The sequence below is a fragment of the Canis lupus genome, chromosome 26, assembly GCF_011100685.1.
Source record: "Canis lupus familiaris isolate Mischka breed German Shepherd chromosome 26, alternate assembly UU_Cfam_GSD_1.0, whole genome shotgun sequence".
Taxonomy (NCBI): domain Eukaryota; kingdom Metazoa; phylum Chordata; class Mammalia; order Carnivora; family Canidae; genus Canis; species Canis lupus.
The window spans coordinates 24,276,514-24,299,576 of record NC_049247.1 but is presented as its reverse complement, the minus strand read 5'-3'; the positions used below and the strand labels follow the sequence as shown (position 1 = coordinate 24,299,576).

Here is a 23,063-nt window from a genome sequence, read left to right as displayed (position 1 = left end):
GATTTGAAGGAAGACTGTGATATGTTAAAGATATGTAATGTAAACCCTAGAGCAACCTACCAAGAAGAGAGATGTATAGTTATGGGTTAGTAAAGAGGAAAAATGGAATACAAAAATTATACCACAGATGGCAGGCAAGGAGGAAAAAAAAGTGCTTGGAAATAGAAGAGACCAAAACAAATAGCAAAATGGTAGATTTAAACCCAACCATATCGATAATTACACTAAATGAAAATGGTCTCGACACTCTAATTAAATGTCAGAGACTTTATCAGACTGGGAAAAAAAGCAAGACTCATGATATGCTATCTACAAAGAATCCTGTAAATATAAAAGCATAGATAAAATAACCAACTATATGCTTTCTACAATAAACACAACTTTAAAGATACCAAGGGAAAAAAAAAAAAAAAAGATTCCAAGGGGCTGAAAGTAAAAGACTGGAAAAAAGAAACATCAGGCAAACAGCAATAACAGCAATTACAAGATCAGCATCCAAAAGGAGGCTTGAGGACAGAGATAAAGAGGAAACTTTCAGAATGACAAAAGACACCAATTCATCAAAACAACCCAAACTCTTGAATGCACAGGCAACTTTTGGCAGAGTTTGAAAAGTACAGGAAACAAAAACAGAAATGAAAGGAAAAAGAGACAAACCTGCAATTATGGTTAGAGATTTCAATACTACTTTCTTAGGGATTGATAGAAATAGATAAAGTGAATAAGGATTTGAATAAGGACATGAATCTTCGAGGGTATTATGCTGAGTGAAGTAAGTCAGTCGGAGAAGGACAAACATTATATGTTCTCATTCATTTGGGGAATATAAATAATAGTGAAAGGGAATATAAGGGAAGGGAGAAGAAATGTGTGGGAAATATCAGAAAGGGAGACAGAACGTAAAGGCTCCTAACTGGGAAACGAACTAGGGGTGGTAGAAGGGGAGGAGGGCGGGGGTGGGAGTGAATGGGTGACGGGCACTGGGGGTTATTCTGTATGTTGGTAAATTGAACACCAAAAAAAAAAAAAAAGAAAAAAAAGAAAAAAAAAAGGATTTGAATAAGGACATGAATCTTCGAAGTATCCTTTATCAGTCAACGTGACCTAATGGATACTTATAGAACACTACAACGCTGCAATGGCAGGATACGCATTCTTTTCAACAATACATTAAACATTTACCATATCAGTGCCTATGCTGGGCCACAAATCAGGTCTTAAATTTACATTATAAAATGTGTGTTCTTTGTTAAATACTCAAATACACACACTTCCGTGTCTGTCAGTTTCCAAATAACTGACGGATCAAATAAAAAACCACACAGGAAATTAGAAAATATTCTGAAATGAGTGATGAAGAAAATGTAACATATCAATTTTGTGGGATGCAGCTAAAGCAGTGCTTGGAGGGAAATGCATAGATTTACGTAATTATTATACAAAAGAAGAAAAGTTTAAAAGATCTATTTATGATGATCTAAGGTGATAATAGATCTAAAAAAATCTATTTATGACGAACTATTTCTGGATGATCTAAGCTTCCACCTTAAGAAACTAGGGATCCCTGGGTGGCGCAGCGGTTTGGCGCCTGCCTTTGGCCCAGGGGGCGATCCTGGAGACCCGGGATCGAATCCCACATCGGGCTCCCCGTGCATGGAGCCTGCTTCTTCCTCTGCCTGTGTCTCTGCCTCTCTCTCTCTCTGTGACTATCATAAATAAATAAAAATTAAAAAAAAAAAAAAAAGAAACTAGAAAAAGAAAAGCACCTATACTCAAAATGAGTAGAAGGAATAACATGATAAAGAGCAGAAATCAGTGAAATAGAAAACAGAATAACAATGGAAAGATTTAAAGCTTTGAAAAGATTTTCTTTGAAATGATCAGGAAATTGACATGCTAGAACTATCAAGAAAGAAGGAAAATGCAAATTACCAATAACAGAAATGAAAGAAGTACATCACTACAACTCTTATTGGCACTAAAGGGATATTAAAAGACTATTATGTAAAGTATTATGCCAATAAGTATAATACCTTTGATGACATGGAATAGTTCTTGAAAGAAGAGATTACCAGAAATGACACACTAAAAAAGCCTGTTATGAAGAATCTGAATTTAAAATTAAAAACCTTTTCCTCAAAGAAAACTCAGGTACAAATGGCTGCACTGGTGAAATCCTACCAAATATTTAGGGAAGAAGTAATACAATTAGTATACAAATTTTGTCAAAAAAAAAAGAAGAAGAAGAAGAAGAAGAGGGAGAAACAATTCTCAATTATCTTATGAGGCACTACTACCTCATTTTATGAAATACCAGTATTACACATACCAAAAGCAGACAAAGACAATACAAGAAAACTACAGCTTAAGATCCCTCATGAATATGGAAGCAAAATTCCCTGTCAAAATATTAGCCAAAAAAATTCAGCTAAAAGGGATAATACCTTATGAACAAGTAGGGATTATTTCAGGAATGCAAGGTTTAACATTTTAAATTAATACAATTCATATTAACAGTATAAAGAAAAATATATAATTAACACAATAAATACTAAAAAAAAAAGCATTTGACAAAACTCGATACCCATTTAAGACAAAAACACAGAACACTTGGAAGAAAAAGGAAACTTTCCCACCATTACATAAGACATCTATGACAATCTTACGGTTATCTTCATACTTAATGATGAAAAGTTGAACTTTTTCCCCTAAGATCAGGAGCAAGGCAAGTCACCTCTATTCAATATTACACTGGAGGTCCTTGCCAGTGCAAAAAGAAAATGAAAAGAAACCAAAGCATACAAGTTAGAAAGGCAGAGGTCAAAGGCCTTTAGGTACAGACAACACGATCACCTATACAGGAAATCCTGAGGAATCCAAAGAAAAGCCACTAGAACTAACAGGTGAATTTAGCAAGATAGCAGAATACAAGGTTATATACAACAATTGTATTTCTATAATACCAACAAATAGCTGGAAAATAAAAATTTAAAAATACTGTTTATAATAGCAACAAAACCAGTAAATACTGACAGGCAAATTTAACAAAATCTGCGCAAGAAAACACATAGCTTAGAGAAATTAAAGAAAACATAAATAAACAAATATCATGTTCACGAATTAGAAACTTCAATGTCATTAAGATGTCAATTCTCCACAAATTGATCTATAGACTGAATGCAATCCCAATCAACATCCCAGCTGACTTTTTTGTAGGAACTGACATGCCAATTCTTTTTTTTTTTTTTTAAGATTTTAAAACGTATTTATGATAGACATAGAGAGAGAGAGAGGCAGAGTCACAGGCAGAGGGGAGGCAGGCTCCATGCCGGGAGCCCGACACGGGACTCGATCCCGGGACTCCAGGATCGTGCCCTGGGCCAAAGGCAGGCGCTAAACCGCTGAGCCACCCAGGGATCCCTGACATGCCAATTCTAAAATTTATATAGAAATCAAAGAACAAGGAAGAGCCAAAACCATTTGGGAAAAGAACAAAGCTGGAGGACTTAGGCTACCTGATATCATGATTTACTATGCAGCTAGAGTAATCAAGACAGTATAGTATTGGCATAAGGATAAATTTATAATGGGACATAATAGAGTTCAGAAACAGACCTATACATGTGTAATCAACTGATTTTCAACAAAAGTGTTAAGGTAAGTCAATGAGAGAAATGCTTTATTTTTTTAAAGAAAATGGTACTTAACAACTGAACATTCACATGGAGAAGAAAATAACCTTGACAACTACCTCACACCATACAGAAAATGAACTGAAGGTGGATCTTACAACTAAATATAAAAGCTGAAACTACAAAACATCCAGAAGGAAATGCGGCTATTTTGAAGTGGCCAAAAAAATTTCTTAGAATGCAAAAAAAGCACAATCATGAAAGAACTGACAAATGGTTCTAATCAAAATTAAAACCCTGTGCTCTCAGAAAGACAGCATTAAAAATGAAAAGATAAATCAGAGATTAGGAGAACTTGTTCTTAGTACATATTCCTGAAAAAGAACTTGTATTCAGAATACATAAAGAACTGCCAAAACTCAATAATAAGGCAAACAGCCCCCCCCATAGGCAAAAGATTTGAAAAGGTACTTTATGAAAGAATATATACAAATAATTAATAAGTACATGAAAAGATGCTCAACATCATTAATCAATGAAAAATAAATTAAAACTACAATAAGATGCTACATGCTCACTAGAATAGGCAACTTAAAAAAAAATAATGGTAGCAAGTGTTGGCAGGATGTAGGGCAACAGAACTCCCATACATTGCTAATTGGGATGTAATGTGGTACCAACCATTTGGGAAAACAGGCAATTTCTTATAAAGATAATCGTACACTTACAAGATGACCCACAATTCTTCTTATAAGTATACCTAAGAGAAGTAAAAATTGATGTCCACAAAAATACATGCATTTTAAATGTTCATAGCAGCTTTTTGGCTCATAGAAGCCCCAAACTGGAAGCAACCTGTATGTCCATTAACAGGTGAATGGACAATTGTAGCATATGGAAAATTACCAATAAAAAAGAATAAATTATGTATTCACACAAGAATGAACTTCAAAAACATTGTGTTGAATGAAAGAAGTCACACACACTCCTGTCTGATTCCAGTATATAAAATTCTAGACAAATAAAACTATAGTGCAAAAAGATCAGTGGTTGTCCGGAGCTAGGCATGAAGGGCATTGGCTGCAAAGGGGCATGAGGAAACTTTTTGGGATGATAAAAATGTTCTATATCTTATTTGGAGTGGTGGCTATACAGGTATATATATACATTGTTAAAACTCACAGAATGGTTAAAGTCAGTACATTTGATTGTACTTAAATTATACATCAATAAAGTTGATTTAAAAAGACAAAAACGGATAACCACCCACTGATCCAGGTGTAGTAATATATTCTACAGATATGTAGATACACATGCAGATGTGACCAAAGACTGATATATAATAAATGTACATTTCAGGGTTGCCTAGCTGGCTCAATTGGAGGAACATGGACTCTCCATCTCTGGATTGTGAGTTCAAATCCCATGCTGGGTGTAGAGATTACTTAAATAAATAAAACTTTAAAAAATTACATTTTAGTATTGTTTGCAATAGTAACAAGTCTATAAACATCCTAAATGCCCCTTAGAATGGACTGGTTACTAAACTATGATACATGCATATAACAGAGTATTACAAAGATGTTCTCTAACATTGTTCTCTAACAATCCATGAGCTTCTGTGTGATATGAAAAAAACTTGAAGACATAGTCAAAGAAAAAGATCAAGATAGAACAGTATTATAGTATGATTCAATTTACTTTTTTTAAAGATTTTATTTATTTATTCACGAGAGACACAGAGAGAGAAGGCAGAGACATAGGCAGAAGGAGAAGCAGGCTCCATGCAGGGAGCCTGATCCCGGGACTCCAGGATCACACCCTGGGCCGAAGGCAGGCTCCAAACCACTAAGCCACCCAGGGATCCCCTCAATTTACTTTTTAAAGGGTATCTACAATATATATGTTTTTAAAGAGTATTTAAGAAAAACAGTTGATAAAACCAATAAAACCAAAGTCTGATTCTTTGAAAATATCAATAAAATCTATACACTTCTAGCCAGTTTGAGGAGAAAAAAAAGGTATAACCAATTACCAATATCAGCAATGAAAGAGGGGACATCACTGCAGATATTAAAGGGTAAGAAGGAAATATTGTGAACAACTATGTGTTCACAGATTCAACAACTTAGATGAAGTAAATCCTTGAGACACAAAAATACTGCAAATTACTCAGTAAAAAATAAATAAATAAATAATCTGAATAGTCTATTAAGGAAATTGATCTTATAGTTAAATATCTTTAAGGAAACTCAGGGCTAAAAAGGATCTGCTGACAAGTTCTACCAAACACTTAAGGAAAAAACAATATCAATTCTACATGGACTCTGTCAGAAAATTAAAGAGGAGGGAATATTTCCCAATTCATTTCATAAGGTCAGAATTACCTGATACTAGAATTATCTGATACCAGGCAAGGACATTACAAAACAAACAAGGAAAAATCCTATAGACCAATATTCCTCATGAACAAAGACACAAAAATCCTCAAAAAAGTATTAAACAGATATAATCCAACGGTATATAAAAAGGATAATACATCTTAATTAATTGAAGTTTATTACACAAATGCAAGGTTAGTTTAACATTCAAATATCAATGAAAGATAACCTAATTTAAAAATGGGATTTGAGGGGTACCTGAGTAGCTCAATTGGTTAAGTGTCTGACTCTTGATCTTGGCTCAAGTCTTAATCTCATGGTCATGAGTTCAAGTCCTGAGTTTGGCTCCATGTCAAGAAAGAAAGAAAGAAAAGAAAGAGAAAGAGAAAGAAAGAAAGAAAGAAAGAAAGAAAGAAAGAAAGAAAGAAAGAAAGAAAGAAAGAAAGAAAAGGAAGGAAGGAAGGAAGGAAGGAAGGAAGGAAGGAAGGAAGGAAGGAAGAAAGAAAAAAAGAAAAAGAAAAAAGGAAAGGAAAGGAAAGGAAAGGAAGGAAGGAAGAAAGAAAGAAAGAAAGAAAGAAAGGAGAGAAAGAAAGAAGAAAAAGAAAAAAATGGGATTTGAAAATAAGTAATTAAATAGTAAAATAAAATTTAAAAATAGGATTTGAACAGACATTTCTCCAAAGAAGATATATAGATAGCCAATAAGCACATGAAAAAGTGCTCAGTATCATTAGTCACCAAAAGAAAAAAATATTAAGTGTTGGTAAGGACGCAGAAAAACTGGAACCTCCCGCCTAATGGGAATATAAAATAGCACAGCTGCTGTAAAAAAACAGTTTGACAGGGGCACCTGATGGCTCAGTTGGTAAAATGTCTGCCTTTGGCTCAGGTATGATCCCAGAATCCTGGGATTGAGTCTCTGAGTCAGGCTCCCTGCTCAGTGGGGAGCTTACTTCTCTCAATCTCTCTCTCTCTCTCTCTCTCTCTCTCTCTCTCTCTTTCTGCCATCCCCCCCAACTTGTGTTCTCTGGCTCTATATCTCTGTCAACATAAATAAATAAAATCTTTTTAAAAAAATTTGGCAGTTATTATATAACCTAGCAATCCTATCCTAAGTATACATCCGAGAAAAATGAAAACATATGTCTACACGAAAACTTGTGTGTGAATGTTTATTACATAGTAGCATTACTCATAGTGGCCACAAAATGAGAACAACCTAAATGTCCATCAACAGATGAGGACTACAGAGGAAGGAACCTGGGTAATGCTGGCACTAAGGTTTAGCTCCCATGATCCTATGGATCAGATTGCTTCTCTCATTTCCTGGGCTTCACTCCCATCCTGAACCTGCAAAGAACCACATTACAAGCTCAGTTTCTGTTTGAGTGCAATGTGAGTGAGCAGCTGGCACACAGTTTGGCCACAAGCTGTACCTATAAACCAGCACACAACTGGAATGCATGGCCTGCCTCCTTCTCACAGGGGTGTGGCAGGGAGTCCCCTGCAAAAGGGGTTTTGGTGGTTTCCCTTGCTTCTGCATCACTGCAGGAATTCAAAGAGCCATATCTCTGCCCCCTATCCCCCCAGCATGTAACAGATAAGGAAGCCAAGGTCCACAGGGGCTCAGGATAAGCTATCTACTTTGGGATTGGAGTGAGAACTTTGTCCCCTGATCCCCAGCACACCATATCACTCAAAAAGACTGATAGCTGACAGCTAGGAGACACAGAAATTCAATTTCACATCTTGAATCTGCTGAATTGGTTCCTTAATCACATTACTCACTCAATGTGTTGACTGTATGTGCCGGCTACCCTGTGGGGTGCCAGGGACACAAGCAGCAGTCTCTAAGGATCATTAAGTCCCCACGCCTCATTCTCCAGTCAACATCAACCCAGAACTCCAGTCATTACCACTTCTTGGGGTTTCTGGTGTCTCTCCTGTCCCAACTGCCCACTCTGTCCTAACCACAGGTTACTTGTCCTGCTATGTCTTACCTGCTTTCCAGGCAGCTCTTCTCTTGACTACACCTGCATCTTTGCCTAGAAAATTACCCCAAAATATCAAACTGGTGGTAAATATCTTTGGAAAGCTTTCCCTGAAATATCCCAAGTAGGGAAAGACGAGAGGATTAAAACCTCAAATGAACCAGATCTTATTATATTTAAAATTTACTTACCTTCCCTTTGCCTGGCAAATAAAGTGAAAAGGGTAAAGTCTTAAACTTTCAGCTGGTAGAACAAGTACCATTTGTATATGATTGTTGTTCAGGTATGCAGATTTTAGAGACTAAGAGCATGCACTGTAATCCTAATTGCCCAAGTTTAAACAAGCCTGGCTCTGCTAGTCACTAGCAGTATGGCCTGGGATGTAACCTCTCTAGACTCAGTTTTCCCATATGTAAAATATAAATAAATATTACATCACCCTGATAAGCTGCCAGACTTGATCTACAAGATATCAAAATGTATAATAAAGTACTTAAGGCAGTGTGATAATGGTAAAAGGGAAAAACTGCACTATGAAATGAGAGTCCCAAATAGATCCAAGCATATGTGGTTCTTTTTTTTTTTTTTAAGATTTTATTTTATTTATTACTCATGAGAGACACAAGGAGAGAGAGAGAGAGAGAGGCAGAGACACAGGCAGAGGGAGAAGCAGGCCCCATGCAGGGAGCCTGATGAGGGAGGGACTCGATCCTGGGTCTCCAGGATCAGGCCCTGGGCCAAAGGCAGGCGCTAAACCGCTGAGCCACCCGGGCTGCCCCTATGTGGAACTTTCATAGCTGCCAGAGGTAGTAGAGCAGATCAATGGGAGAAAAAAAGGACTGCTCAATAAACAGTACTGGGCCAAATAATTGATTATATGGAGAAAAATGAAATTAACTACAGATTTTGAATCCTATCCAGAAACCAATTCTAGATGTGTTAAGGACTTCACTGTGAAACTTTAAAACTTTTAAGAAGAAAATATAGAAAAATATGTTATCTCTAGACAGAAACCTAAAATTGAATTTATCATAAGACTGGTAAATTCAACTACATTAAAATTAAGAGTGTCTATTGACAGTGTAGTAATGGCATTAGGATATTATAGATCAATGGGACAAAATCGAGAATCTAGAAACAAACCTTTACATTTATGGCCAGTTGATTTTCAGTAAGGATGCTAAGACAATTAAATAGAGAAAAGAATAGTGTTTTCAATAAATGATGCTGGAAAACATCCGAAAGAATGAAGACGAAGCCCTACCTCACATCATATACAAAGACTAATTCAAAATGGATCATATACCTAAATGTTAAGAGCTAAAAGTATAAAATTCTTAGAAGTAAACATCCAAACTTCATCCTCATGAATTTGAATTAGGCAGTGGATTCCTAGATATGACACCAAAACACAAGTGGCAAAAGAAAAAACAGATAAATCAGACACCAACAAAATTAAAAACTTTTGTGCTACAAATGATACCATCAAAAGAGTGAGAAGACAATCCTCAGAATGGGGAGAAACATTTGCAAATGATGTATCTCATAAAAGACATCCAGAAAATACAAAGAACTCATACAATAAAAAGCAAATAACTCAAATAAAACATAGATAAAGGATTAAAATAAACATTTCTCCCAAGAAGATATATAAATAGCCAATAAGTACAGGAAAAATGCCCAACATTCTTAGTCATTAGGAAAATGAAAATCAAAATAATGAGATATCACTTCATACCCACTAAAATGGCAATAATAAAAAAATGGCAATAATAATAATGATAATCAGAAAGGAACAAGTGTTGGTAAAGATATGGAGAAATCGCAACCCTAATACACTGCTGACCTTGGTAACGTAATATGGTGCAGTTGCTGTAACAAAGAGTTTGGCAGTGCCTTTAAAAGTTAAATGTCACAACCCAGCAATATGACCATATGACCCAGCAATCCCACTCATACGCATCTACCCAAGAGAAATGAAAACACACATCCACACAGAAACTTATACACTGACATTCACAGCAGTGTTATTCATAATATCCAAAAAGGAGAAATAGCACAAGTGCCTATCTGTACTTTGATGAATAGATAAAATGTGATAGAACCACATAATGAAATATTACATGTCAATAAAAAAAGGAACAAAGTACTGATGCATGCAATATGGATAAACCTTAAAAACATTATGTTAAGGAGGGTGGGGGTATGGGGTGACTCGGTGACGGGCACTAAAGAAGGGCACTTGATGGGGAGAGCACTGGGTGTTATATGTTGGCAGATTGAATTTAAATTAAAAAAACAACAACACATATGCTAAGTGAAAGAAGTCAGACACAAAAATATATGACATCTATATGAAATATCCAGAATAGGTAAATCTATAAAGACAAAAAGTAGATCAGTGGTTACTTAGGGTTGGTAGAGAGAGAAAGAATTGAGAATGACTGCTATGGTTTCCTTTAGGAGGGACAAAAATATTCTTTAATTAGATTGTGATGATGATTGTGCACCCTGTGACTATATTAAAAAAATTGAATTACACACTTTATATGAGTGACTTACTTGTATGGTATATGAATATTTCAATAAAGCTATTTTAAAATGTATTCATCAGGGGATCCCTGGGTGGCTCAGCGGTTTAGTGCCTGTCTTCCGCCCAGGGCGTGATCCTGGAGACCCAGGATCGAGCCCCACATCCGGCTCCCTGCATGGAGCCTGCTTCTCCCTCTGCCTGTGTCTCTGCCTCTCTCTTTCTCTCTGTGCCTCTCATGAATAAATAAAATCTTTAAAAAAAAATAAAAAAATAAAAATGTATTCATCAGAAGACATCATAAGCAAGATGATATAAAAATACAAACTAAAAGCTTATCACTGGGGCACCTGGGTGGCTCATTGGTTGAGCATCTGCCTTTGGCTCTGGTCGTGATGCCAGGATCCTGGGATTGAGTCCTGCGTCAGGCTTCTCGCAGGGAGCCTGCTTCTCACTCTACCTATGTCTCTGCTTCACCGTGTCTCTCATGAATAAACAAATAAATAAAATATTTAAAATAAAATAAAGTAAAAGCTTATCACTGACAGTTGGTATCCAGATCATATAAAGAGCTCCTACAGATATATAAGAAAAGGACAAACCACTAACAGAAAAGTGCATTTCACATAAGAAGAAACATATACTTACCAATAAAACACACTATTTTGATACCAAGGAAATGCCAAATAAGATTACACAGAAATACCATTTTAGGGCCATCAGATTTGCAAGAGTACACGTCAATACCAAGTGTCAAAGAGGATGATAATCAAAGGGAACTCACCCACACTTATCTAATGGGAAGTTAAGTCAGTACAACCACTTTGAAAAACAATCTGGTGGTATTTTTCAAAACTCATCATTCATATATGCCATGACTGGAAATGGCCTGCCCAGGTATCCCCCAGCAAACTTTTACACATGTGTTCTGGAGATGTGTAGAATAATGGTAGCAGCAAAGTTCATTACTGTTAAGTACCAGAAATAAATCTCATGTCCATCAATAGAGGAAGGGTCCATGGTATTGTGATAGAGTCACACAAAAGATTATTAGAAGCCATGGAAATGAATGAACAACAGCCATATCCAACAATGTAGATAAATCTTAGAAACATAATGTTGAAAGAGAAAAAGTCAGTCCTCAAAGATGCATTAAATAATCTGATTAAAATTATTTGTGGTTCTCTCTGTGTAGAATTAAAGGTACTTTTTATTTTCTTCAAAGTGCTTTTTCCTTCCTAAATTTTCTACACTGAGCATGAATTATCTTTGTAATCTAGAAAAAAATGTCAAAAATTATTTTAACAGCCAAATGGCAATAATTTGGGACTGCATCCTGTGGTCTCTAGCAGTGGATGGCTGGCTTTGTGGATTCCCGACTGTGCCCAACTGTGTGTCTCCAGGCCTCAGTTCCCTTGTCTGTACCATGGGGATTGGGCAAATCACTTGCAAGATCTCTCCAACTGTGATAGTCATGGATTCTGTGGCTACACGATTTTCCTTTGTGTGGGTAACTGAATGCTTCTGAAATTCACATAGACACCTTCCTGATTCAACCTTTCAAATATGGGGATGCCTCGGTGGCTCAGCGGTTGAGCATCTATCTGCCTTTGGCCCAGGCCATGATCCTGGAGACCCCGGATCGAGTCCCAGGTCGGGCTCCCTGCATGGAGCCTGCTTCTCCCTCTGCCTGTGTCTCTGCCTCTCTCTCTCTGTGTCTTTCATGAGTGAATAAATAAAGTCTTTAAAAAAAAAACAACTTTCAAATACGTAAAAACAAACAATACAAAACAAAAGCCCACACGTGTAAGGCCACATTTCTCATGAGACTAAGAGCTTAATCAAACCAAGGACCATTTAAAAAGCTCTAAATTCTATGTAATTCACAGGGAGAAGGCAGGAGACGCATCCCAGGAGTTGCCCCCCCAAGTCCCCTGCAGAATGCCACTACTCAGAACACACAACAGGATTCACATACCCTCCTTCGGTGGAAATCCATTTGTTCCATCCTCCCTGCCCCGCAAAGTTAACACTCCCTCCCCTATCCCCACTCCTGGAACCTATACTGTTTGGTGGGGAAAGGTGAGGAAGGTGACCAGGGAGACAGCCTGACATTTCCAATTACCAGCAAGTGCAACTAGCTACTGATTCTCAGCAGTTATCTGCTGCCACTTGGATGAGCAGCTTCTCATTACATAAAGTGTTAACAGTTCCTCCTGGCCCTGGGCTGACATGGAAAGGCTCAGGAGGGAGAAAGTAAGACAGAAGTGGGAGAGGCAAAGGTGAAAGCGCACACAGGAAGAACAGCACCAAATATTCAGAGCAGTGAGATGCTGCTTGTTTTGCTTGGCGAAAGTTAAGACAAAGATGACCAGAAGGGACAGCTCTCCACCAGAAAGAGCCTCTAGGGGTCAGCATGAGGTGTATGAGGGCACAGAAAGGGCCACTGAGGTAAAGATGACTAAGTCTAGGGTGGAGCAGACCTGGCAGGATGCATGGCCATTGTCAGTCAAGAGCAGCAGGAGGTGGGGTCCCATGTCAGAAGTCCATCTATATCTGGATCTGGAACCTCTGCATCTGGAGCGGGTCCTGGGGAAGCTGGACTATGGGTACAGCAGTCAGGCAAGCCACTTCCAAACTTGGTCCACTTCTAATTAGAGGAGTCCAGAGGGTGGGGGCAGGGAGGCTGTCACAGGCATGTGACCTGTACCATCTCTCAGGACCCAAAGTCAGAAGGGCCCCATGCTTGGTTCAACGTACAGCTGTCTCCCTCTTGAAACTCTTAATAATTTTTAAACAAGAACGCCACAAGTTTGTGCAGCAGATCTGGCCAGGGAAGGGACAAATCCAAGGACCATTCCTCAGAACCCCACCCATGAAGCAAAGTAGGGTAGTGCTGGGGTCCGGGGAAGTCCTGTCAGGATTGGGTTCCAGCCAGGTGCGACAGAAAGCAACAACATTCATAACGCTCCCCTTTGGGTTTCCGCACAAGGGCAGGAAAAGGTGCAGCTGATGAGCCACAGAAGGGTAAACCACAAATAATAACCAAACTTAGCAGAGGAGGGAGATGGGAGGGGATGAATTCATCCTTTCTAGTTAGTCAAATGCAAGCTAAAACACTAACAAGGCACAATTTTATGCTTGGTTAAAAAATGCTCTCTCAGAATGATGGAAGGCTAGTGGAGGGCAGGTGGAGAGAAGCACAACACTTCGGCTGAGGGCCATGGAGGGCCAGAGGGAAGCAGTCACATCGCCCCTGGGCTCAGCAATCACACTCCTGGGAATCTGTCCCGGGAAGAGACACCCAAGAAAAATTTTACATGCCAAAGATGCTCAGGCGGCAGTTTGGCTGTGGTGACAATCTGGGAAAAACCGAAATGCCTAACAGAAGGAAAAGATGTTCCACAGCCACTCAACAGATACATATTAAGCCTGTGGCAACGTGGGAAAGTGCTTATGATGTACAGCCACGTGAGAATGATGATTTTTTTTTTTTTTTGGTCTCTCAATGATGTAAAACGGATGTTCACATAAAGGAAAAAAAACTAAAAATAGAGACCTAAAAACAGCGGCGTGAAGGGTAATGGAGTTATGGAAACACCAGGATCTTGAACATCTGGAATTGTTGCTTTCATGGTAAACAACCCTTAAAAATCATGAATGTGCAGGGTGCAGAAGCCCAGATGAAGCTCAGTTTGGCCAAGAACAAAGCGTGTGTGTGTGTGTGTGTGTGTGTGTGTGTGTGTGTTGGGGGAGGTGAGGAGTGGGTTTAAGGGGGTGGGATTTCATCAGGCAAATGGTCAATGAACCAAGAGTCACGCTCTTGGGGCCCTGCTCCAGATGGACTGCACTGCTTCTGATATAAAAATATCCCCAGCTGGGCAGCCCGGGTAGCTCAGTGGTTTAGTGCCACCTTCAGCCCAGGGCGCGATCCTGGAGACTGGGGATCGAGTCCCACGTCGGGCTCCCTGCATGGAGCCTGCTTCTCCCTCTGCCTGTGTCTCTGCCTCTCTCTCTCTCTCTCTCATGAATAAATAAAACCTTTAAAAAATATATCCCCAGCAGAAGGTGGGACCCAGGGGGCTTTGCTGGCTGTCAGTTCTAGCCTCTCAGGGAAAACATATGCCCACTAACCAACTCCCGCCCAGGGCCTCGAGGACACTGGGCAGACCAGGGAGCTGCTCACGTGGGGATCCTCCTTCCCTGAGCCTGTGGCCTCCTTTGACCTCACCACACCAGCCAGCCTGAGCAGCTACGACTTCTGAAGATGCACGTCAGGTGTCATTATTCAACACATACGTCAGAGGAAAGCAGGACACAAAGGGAAATTTTAGCGTTGGCAGCCTGAAGCCCATAACTTCATCTTTATTCATACTGTTCATCTATTCAATCAGCTGCTGCTGACTGTCACTTTACTGGAAAACCAGGCAGCAGAGGAACCACCCGTGTCTGCAGAGGGCAGTGCTGCCTGTTATAGGACACCTCCTGCTGAGGTCAGAGGAGGATGTACTTAGAGCAAACCCCTCTGGATCGGGATCTGAGCAAACCGCTCAGTCCCCATGCAGCCTGATTCAGGCTGCCCCTGTCTCCACAGTGGCTTAGGCTCTCCTCTCTCTATTTTGCTGGCTCGCTGAAGCCTCCCCCACATAGTTTAAATGGCCCCTCCGGGTCCTTCTCCCATGTTGGCCTATGGCAGGACCCTGAAGTCGCCTCTCTCGGCGTGGCACCTGGGCAGCCCTCTCTCTCTCTTCACCTAGAGGCAACAGAGGTCATTGTGTAGTCCTCAGGGCTAGCCAAACATTGCTCCTGGTAAGTGTTTCTATCAATAGGGCTGTTGCGGATGGTTAAGCAGGTTGCTCACTGCACAACCATAGGGGGCACCTTTTATAATGGACACTGTAGATTTGCTTTTATTATAATAGCAAGTGAAAGAAAAGAGCGTTGCTCTAACAAACTTAGTATATTACAACAGTTTCAGGATGAGTAGAGGTCAAAGATTGTTTTCAAAAGATGGGTACCAAGTGGGCTCATTGCAGCCCTACACACCAACCTGTGAAAAACCAATGAACCAGCTAGAGAGCACACTACCTTGTCCACACTCCTTGGGGCCACCAGTGCCACCAGAATCCCAGATGGGCAGCCCCAGGGCCCATTACAGCCTTGTTACCTCCATACTGCCAATACCCTCCTCGCTGGCATGCTGCCGTTCAAGGGTACAGTCACGAATGCCCGGGGCAGCTTCTATTCTCTACTGTCCTCCAAGTAGAGGTCACTTCTGCTCAAGACTCTTTCCTCTCTCAGTCCCCAAATCCAGCATAGCGGTCCACCTGCCACCCAAGGACTCAGAGCTGGCACAGACAGGAAGTCCACTGGCAGACATGGGCTTCTGCACAGCAGGTCCACAGCACTGGGGGACACCTGCTCTGCCCACCTTTCTCCATCCTCCTCCTTGACTCTTGCCTTTAGCTCTCCACTTTCCCTACCTGACCGGCCTGCCCCCACGCACAATGACACCCACATGCTCCCCTGTGTGCAGCCCTCCTCACTGCCCTCAACCTGTTGCCCTCTCTACCTGGGGCACCCCTGCACGGAACCCATCTAACTCACTCCTCAGCTAGCTGCCCACAGCAGGCCCTCCATGCTGGGCTCCCTGCCTACACCTACCGCTCACCTCACTGTCCTCTGGCAGCTTCTTTCCTCAGAGCTCATGGACTCCTGAGAGCCACAGCTCTTCTCTACTGGGCATTACCTCCTGTGTTCTGAGTCTGGCCAGCCAGGGCCTTGCCCATTGTCCATTCCTTCTTGGGGAGAGGAACTGGCATGGTAGATCAGAAGTATGCATGCCAGGCTCCAGCATGCCTATCCCTTCTGGGCTGAATTCCTGCCACCTGGCTGTGGACATGGTGTACCCCACACAGCTACTGGGACAGTTCTTAGCACAGAGTGAATGACTAGCCAGATTTTCTGCTCAACAGAAAAGACAAATTCTTCTCTTTTACCATTTATTGTTATTCACTCTGACTCAAAAGCATTGAAACATTTGAAATGTCTGCCCTGCATTTAGCCTCTTTCGATAAGGAATCCCCCATCCCCACCGGCCAAATTGCCACACTTTATACTTCCCAAGCTCTGGCCCAAAAATTCAGCCACCAGCCTTACCCACTGTGGCTTCTATTCAGGCCAGGCTTGTTCAGAGTCTAGCAGACTCTCAGTCTATAACCATTCCCTGCTGGCCCTCCTCTGCCCCTTGACCCTCCATTCCACTGCCAGTGCTGGCAGAGCATGAAGGCTCTGGGTCCCACTTAAGCCTATGATTTGAAAGTCCTCTAGTCTTGGCATCTCCATCTATAGAATGATATAGATGATACAGTACAGGGGCGCCTGGGGGGCCCATTTGGGTAAGTGTCTACATTCAGCTCAGGTCATGATCTTGAGGTCCTAGGATCAGGCCTATGTGGAGCTCCCTGCTCAGCGGGGAGTCTGCTTCTCTCATTCCCTCTCCCTTTTTCCCCTCCCTACTGCTCCTACTCTTTCAAATAAATAAAATCTTAAAAAAAAAATGATACAGTACAATGATAGAATAATCATCTTATTTGCTACTACCAATAAAGCCCCTTATGTATACCCAGGGCTTCAAATTCCCCCTCATTTCAAGCCCACAAAAGTAACAGTAATAATGATGAGCAGCTACCATGTGCCAGGAAGGGGAGGGGAGGAGTGCTCTCATACATATTGCTCACCACCCCCAGCCTACAGGTATGCAGAAGCTCCCACAAGGTAACATGTCTGTGAGAGAATGTCCTCTTCCATGTATTGCACCTAGTAATGGTGACGTCTCATGAGGCCAGATGTCTTCCAGGGAAGACATAAATGGGGTTAGTGCTACCCTAAAGCCTCCTTCCTACAATCCATACACCACCTGCAGAGCCAGCAGGGCTCACCTCCTCGCCTGCCTACCTGTCTTTTTTGATCCAACCCACAAAAAAAGTGAGGCCTTCTTCCACCTCTTGCCAGTCATGGGCTCTGACGCCTCACTCAAACCTAAGTGAACACCTGCCTATCCCCATCCTCCAACACCCATCTGGTTGTTATACCTCCTCCAGGAAGTTCTTTATGATCTCTCACGTTCACCTAAGAACCCTTCCTCACACCTCTGAGCTTCCTCTGCTGTTCCAGGGGAGCCACTTGCCATATACAGTAACACTAGAAGGGGCAGAGCAGGACAGATTTCACCCATTGCTCCAATCTTGAGTCAAGAGAGTTCTGGTGAACCAGGAAAACCCCTCAGAGGGTTCTCAGGAGGTTGAGAACCCGGCTGGAAGGGGAAACCCCAGCCAAGATTGCTCCTGGCCACTGAGCCTCAGATGGCTCTTCCCTCCACTCACTTTCAGCTGGTAGGCTCATTATGGAACAGCAATTTGCAAAATGCCAGGTCCTGGGGGTGCAGGGGCACATCACAGACACAGATGAAACCCAGGCTTCACCTTTGGGTGCTTAAAGCCTCAGAAGAGGGCAAGACTTGCACTCAATCCAGGTCTACTGCAGAAGGGAGGCCCAGGAGAGGTCTGAGGGGAGAGGTCACCTCCAGCCTTGAGGAGTTTGGGGCAGCTTCAGGAGGATCTAGGATGGGCACTGGGCCTCAAAGGATGAATCTGATTAACATGTGAGGGATGAGCAAGGACATTCAGCCGAGTGGGCAGAGCAGAGTGGGAGGCTGGACCGGGTGGGCAGTAAGGCCAGGCCCAATGAGGTCACAGATACTAATCTTGGGGCACCACACTGGGGGGCCATTCTGTACACACATATGGAGGGATTAGGACAGAGAGCTAGTCCCTCACTTCATGCCCCAGTCCTTCTTCCCAAGGATTCCAGCAGACACCTGGGAACACAATGCAGGGGAACACAAGATGGGACATGTTAGCAAGTCCCAAAAGGAACATGAAAGAACCACCTGCCCTGTGACTTTTTGAAAGACACCATACCCAACAGCACTTCTCAGCTGATGTTCTATGAGGCTCCTTCTCTGAGAATGGTATCTGTCCTAGGCCTCAAAGATGCAAAAACAAACAAGCAACCCTCATCAAAACAATAGGCCCTGGCACTCATCACAGCCACACAGACTAGCTCATGGGTATACAGGGGCTCTCTGAGGCCACAAATGGGTAATTGTGACATCAGCAGTGCCACGGGCAGTCCAAGCTCACCTGGCTCTGACTCCTGGTGAATCTACCTTGCCAGGGCAAGGGGTCCCTATTTTGTGCTTTTAGAACTTTACATTCCAAAAAAATGCAGAAATCCTAAACACAACTGTGCGTGCATGCACACACACACACACACACGTAAATGAGTGAGCTGCCAACGGCTGAATTTGGAGCTCATGAGAGACCCCGAGTGGGCATTTCCCCATCTGTGGTTCCGGGCTCTGTTTGAAGGACAGAGACACACAGATTGATGGATGGATTAGTAGGTATAGATATATATTATCTCATTTTGACCTCCCAGCAACCTTGCCAGGTAAGTAGGTTTAATGCCATGTTTTAGACAAGAAAATTGCAAATCAAAAAGGCTACGAAGCTAGCTGAAGGTCAGGCAAGCACTGGAGGTGAGGTTTGAACAGGCCATTACTGGCTGAAGAGCAGCCTCCTGTCAATGGACTCCCCAGGGCTCCCCTTCCCTAGGGCGGGACCTGAGAGCAAGACAGGCATCAGCCCTTTCCAACCCACTCCTCCCCCTGTCATTTACAGAGGTGGCAGCTACTGAGGCCCACAAGGGGATAGGGACTGGTCCATGGTGACACAGCCCAGCAGTAGAGTCAGGATAGGTGCTCAGGTCTCCTGACACCCTGGATCCGCTGTGGGAACCCTACCATCCCCCACAGTTAATAGTCCATGTGATGAGCCTCCACAAGCTCAGATGCTATCCTGCCACCTAAATGATCACTGCCTGGAGATCGGCCCCTAATCCCCTGGTCAGGCTGTGAGCCCAGCTAGTTCTTCAACCTGCACCATTTCACTAGGACTATTTTCTAAGGGGAAATGTGTCTAGAGTAGCCTCTCACTGCAATACCTTTCTATGTCTGAAACGAAGAGGCCAGTCTCACCTCATTTGCAAGCTGGGGATGAGGGCCCCATGCCCCTCCCTGTCTGCCACACCCACGGGCCTCCTGAAGTCCCCATCTCTGCTTTCCTCACTCTGCTCTTTTTAGCTGGCCAGGTTTGCAAGCAGTATCCCGCCCACAGACATGTTCTGTTTGTCGGTGCAGGGTGTTGACTCACACAGGGCAGCAGAGGGACACACTCTGAAGTCTGCCCCTAGGGCATCTTGACACAGAAGCCTAATCCTAGCTGCTCTTTAGCCCTGTGCTGGCTCCTGGGCCTCCTCCCACAGCCCAACAAGCTCTGCTCCAGGCCCTGAGCTTAGCAGGGTACCCGCACACACACAACCTCCTCCTCTTCTTTTCCCCAGACCCACTGTGGAGAGTGGGAGTCACAGGAGGCGTAAGAAGGAAGGCCTAGTCTGGAGGGATCTAGCAGTCAGAGGTTACTCTGCCAACAATTCTGAGGTACAGCTGTTTGACCTTCCAGACCAAAAATGAGCATCTTCAGGAAGCCTGGGTGGCTCAGTTGGTTAAGACTCTTGGTTTCAGCTCAGGTCATGATTCCACCATTGTGCAATCAGCCCTGGGCTCTGCGCTTAGCGGGGAGTCTGCTTCAGATTCTTTCTCCTTTTCCCTCTGCCTCTCCCCACTTTTGTGCATGCTCTCTCTCTCTCAAATAAAATCTTTCAAAAAAAAAAAAAAAAAAAAAGCATCTCATCTGTGAGCATCTCTCACAACAAAGCAGAAAGCAAATGGACACCAGGCCCAATGCTCCCTACCAGCAGCAAATGTTCTAGAGAATGGCAACCAAGAAAATCACCAGGCAGGCCAACAGAAGAAAAACTATTTAAAAGGACACTCTGTGTAAAATAAAAATTGGAAATTAAAACTAATCTTAAATCAGAAGACATACTTTATACAAAATTCACTTGTCAGTTTATGTAAAGGATTCTCAAGATGAAGTCACAGCACCAGCTCAATAAATCTCAAATGTTTGTAATTACAAACACCCTTCAGATGTGTTTTCAGAATTTGCATGATTAAACCTGACTCCAAGATTGAGGCTTGGAGTCTATAACTTCGAAGATGTCTGCCCTACATCAGGGAGGGCCTCACGAAGCCATTAGTGTAACCAGTCAGCAAAATTAATTACCAGGCTTATTATAGATCAGAGGGAGTTAATTTCTAAAAGGAATTCTTTCAAACGAAATCAGTGTTAAGTGAATTTAATGAGTCTGTACCTTTCTATATCTACAGAGTTGAAGAATTCCATATTTTCCCTAGAGTTTTAAACTATAACAGAAACAAGGTAAACAGCAAGTTTCACTCCTGTAAAATCTCCAATAATGCAAATTTCAAGCATTAGGAATTGCAGGCAGAGGCTTAACCAGCTTGCAAGGCTTCAACCTTAACAGCTGCTGACCCGAGGTCTCTCAGAGGAGCAAGCCCTGGTGTCATTCAAGAGCACCGCCCTGGGAGGGCATCCTCAAGGCTGGTCCTTGCTTACACCCGGGCGGCCACTTACACGGACTCTCCTGATCTGTCGCAGCCTGCTCAAAGGGTAAAGAGAAGTTGGTGGGGTCAGGCACTGAGCACAGCTGCCACCACGGGCCCCAGGACGAGGCCCTTGTGGACAAAGCAGTTATTCTGGCAGGACTCCAGGGGCACGAGGGCCCCAAGCAGATTCTGGGAAAGGAAGCTGGGTTTAAACAGGTACCTGCTGCTCCCTCTTCCACCCCTCCACCCCCCGCCCCTTATTTCCAGAAAGCTCTGGATTGTATGGTCTCTCGTTTCCGCAGAGGTTAATCAGACGCATGTGTCTCTCGCCCTCTCTCCAAGATGCCCCGCACTTGACGCGAGTCCGGAGAGCACAGGCTGGCGGGGCGGGACAGGGGTTTCCCCTAGGCTCCCCGGCCTCCCGCGCGCAAGGGAGTGACATCAGGGGCTCGCGTGGAATGGTCATGCAGTAAGCCCGGCCCCGGCTCCGGCTCCGGCTCCGGTGGGCTGCGCAGGGAGCCTGGCCTGGGCGGAAGCCGGGCAGCACTAACCCTTCTTAAATTTATTCAGGCAGCCGGAGCTGCAGAAGGAGCGCACGGAGGCCGACTCCCAGCAGCCGCGTCCCTGCATCCCCGCGGCGGGGCGGCCTCCGAGCGGCCGCGCGCTACATGGCGCCGGGCGCAGGGGCTCCCGCGGTCGCGTGCGCAGCTCGGCGGGCCTCCCGGCGGAGGCGGCGCGGGCTGGCGGTGCGGGCGCCGCGTTACCACAATGCACCACTGCTGCCCGCCCGCCCGGTGCTCGGGGCCTTAACCCCGTCGGCGCCGCGGAAGCCCAGCGGAACGCGAGCTGCGGCCGCCCCCCCTCTTCTCCCAGGAGCGCTCCCCTCGCCCCGCAGGCCGCCTGCTCGCCCCTGCGACCCCCCTGGGGCACCAAGGTCGGACGGATGTCGGGTGTGCTCCTCAGCCAAACGTCACATTTTAATGAGAATGCGAGCAAAAGTGTCACCTCCTGCAGTAGCAGGATTGGCGTCGTTTTATTTCAAAGGTAAAGAAAGATGCCCTTGAGAGCTACGGGCCATGTGGGAAATGGGGATGGCCCAGGGCCTGGCGGTGATTCCAGGAAATCGGGGTCACCTCTGAGACCTGGTCACCCTCTGATTCCCTTGTGGCACCTGGTGTGCCTGGTGCACCTGTGTCTGCCCACCTGCAGACACCTGTCCACCCTTCCGGAGGAAGGCAACAGGCCGGGCCTCGGGGAGTCCAGCTATCGCTGCTGCCACAGGGCTGCAGGCACCTGGGGATAAACGTCTGTCTCTGCCCAGACCTCCTGAACACAGTTCACCTGTCCAGCTGCCTGCAGGAGTGCTCCATGGGATGTGCGTAATGGGCATCACAAACCCAGATGTCCAAATCAAAGAGCCCAATGGCCTCCTAGACCTGTATCCTTGCCCTTCCGCCAGTCCTTCCCCCCTCAGCTGGGGTGGTGCCAATATTCCAGTTGCTTAGGACAGAAACCCAGAAGTCATCCCTGACTCCTATGTCTCTTAGACCCACCTCCTATTGGTCAGCACACCCCAACAAGTTCTACTCTTAGAATACAGCCAGGATCCCCTCCCTTCTCACCACCCCCACTGCTGCCATCCTGGCCAGACACACCATCATTTTCCTTGTGGACTCTTCTAGAGAGAGCCTCCCAGCAGGTCTCCCACTTTCACCCTGACCCCCACAGCCTACACTCAATGTAACAGCCTAGAGATCCTGTTCCAGGTATCTCAGACTCTAACACTTCCACTCAGTGAAGTGGTCTCAGTGACCTCTAAGTCCCCACAAGCATACCCATCTTCTTACCCTCCCTCCCTCACTCCAGCCACACTGACAACTTGGCTTGAACACACAGTCACTGGAAGGCAGTCCAAACCCAGGCTGGCCCTCCTTG

The 23,063-nt window shown here is 43.8% G+C and overlaps 1 protein-coding gene across 10 annotated transcripts in view; it reads right to left on the bottom strand.

Moving 5' to 3' along the window:
* OSBP2 (oxysterol binding protein 2) overlaps window positions 1–23,063 on the bottom strand; it is a 212,183-nt gene that overhangs the window by 47,532 nt on the left and 141,588 nt on the right. Inside the window, exon 1 of one of the 10 annotated variants that reach the window (XM_038575660.1) lies at window positions 17,920–17,953. The exons of the other annotated variants lie outside the window; for them this stretch is intronic. Coding sequence (XP_038431588.1) covers window positions 17,920–17,938 — 19 coding nt within the window. The 5' untranslated portion in view covers window positions 17,939–17,953. Of the gene's footprint in view, window positions 1–17,919; window positions 17,954–23,063 lie in introns of those variants that run through there. 10 annotated transcript variants of the gene reach the window in all.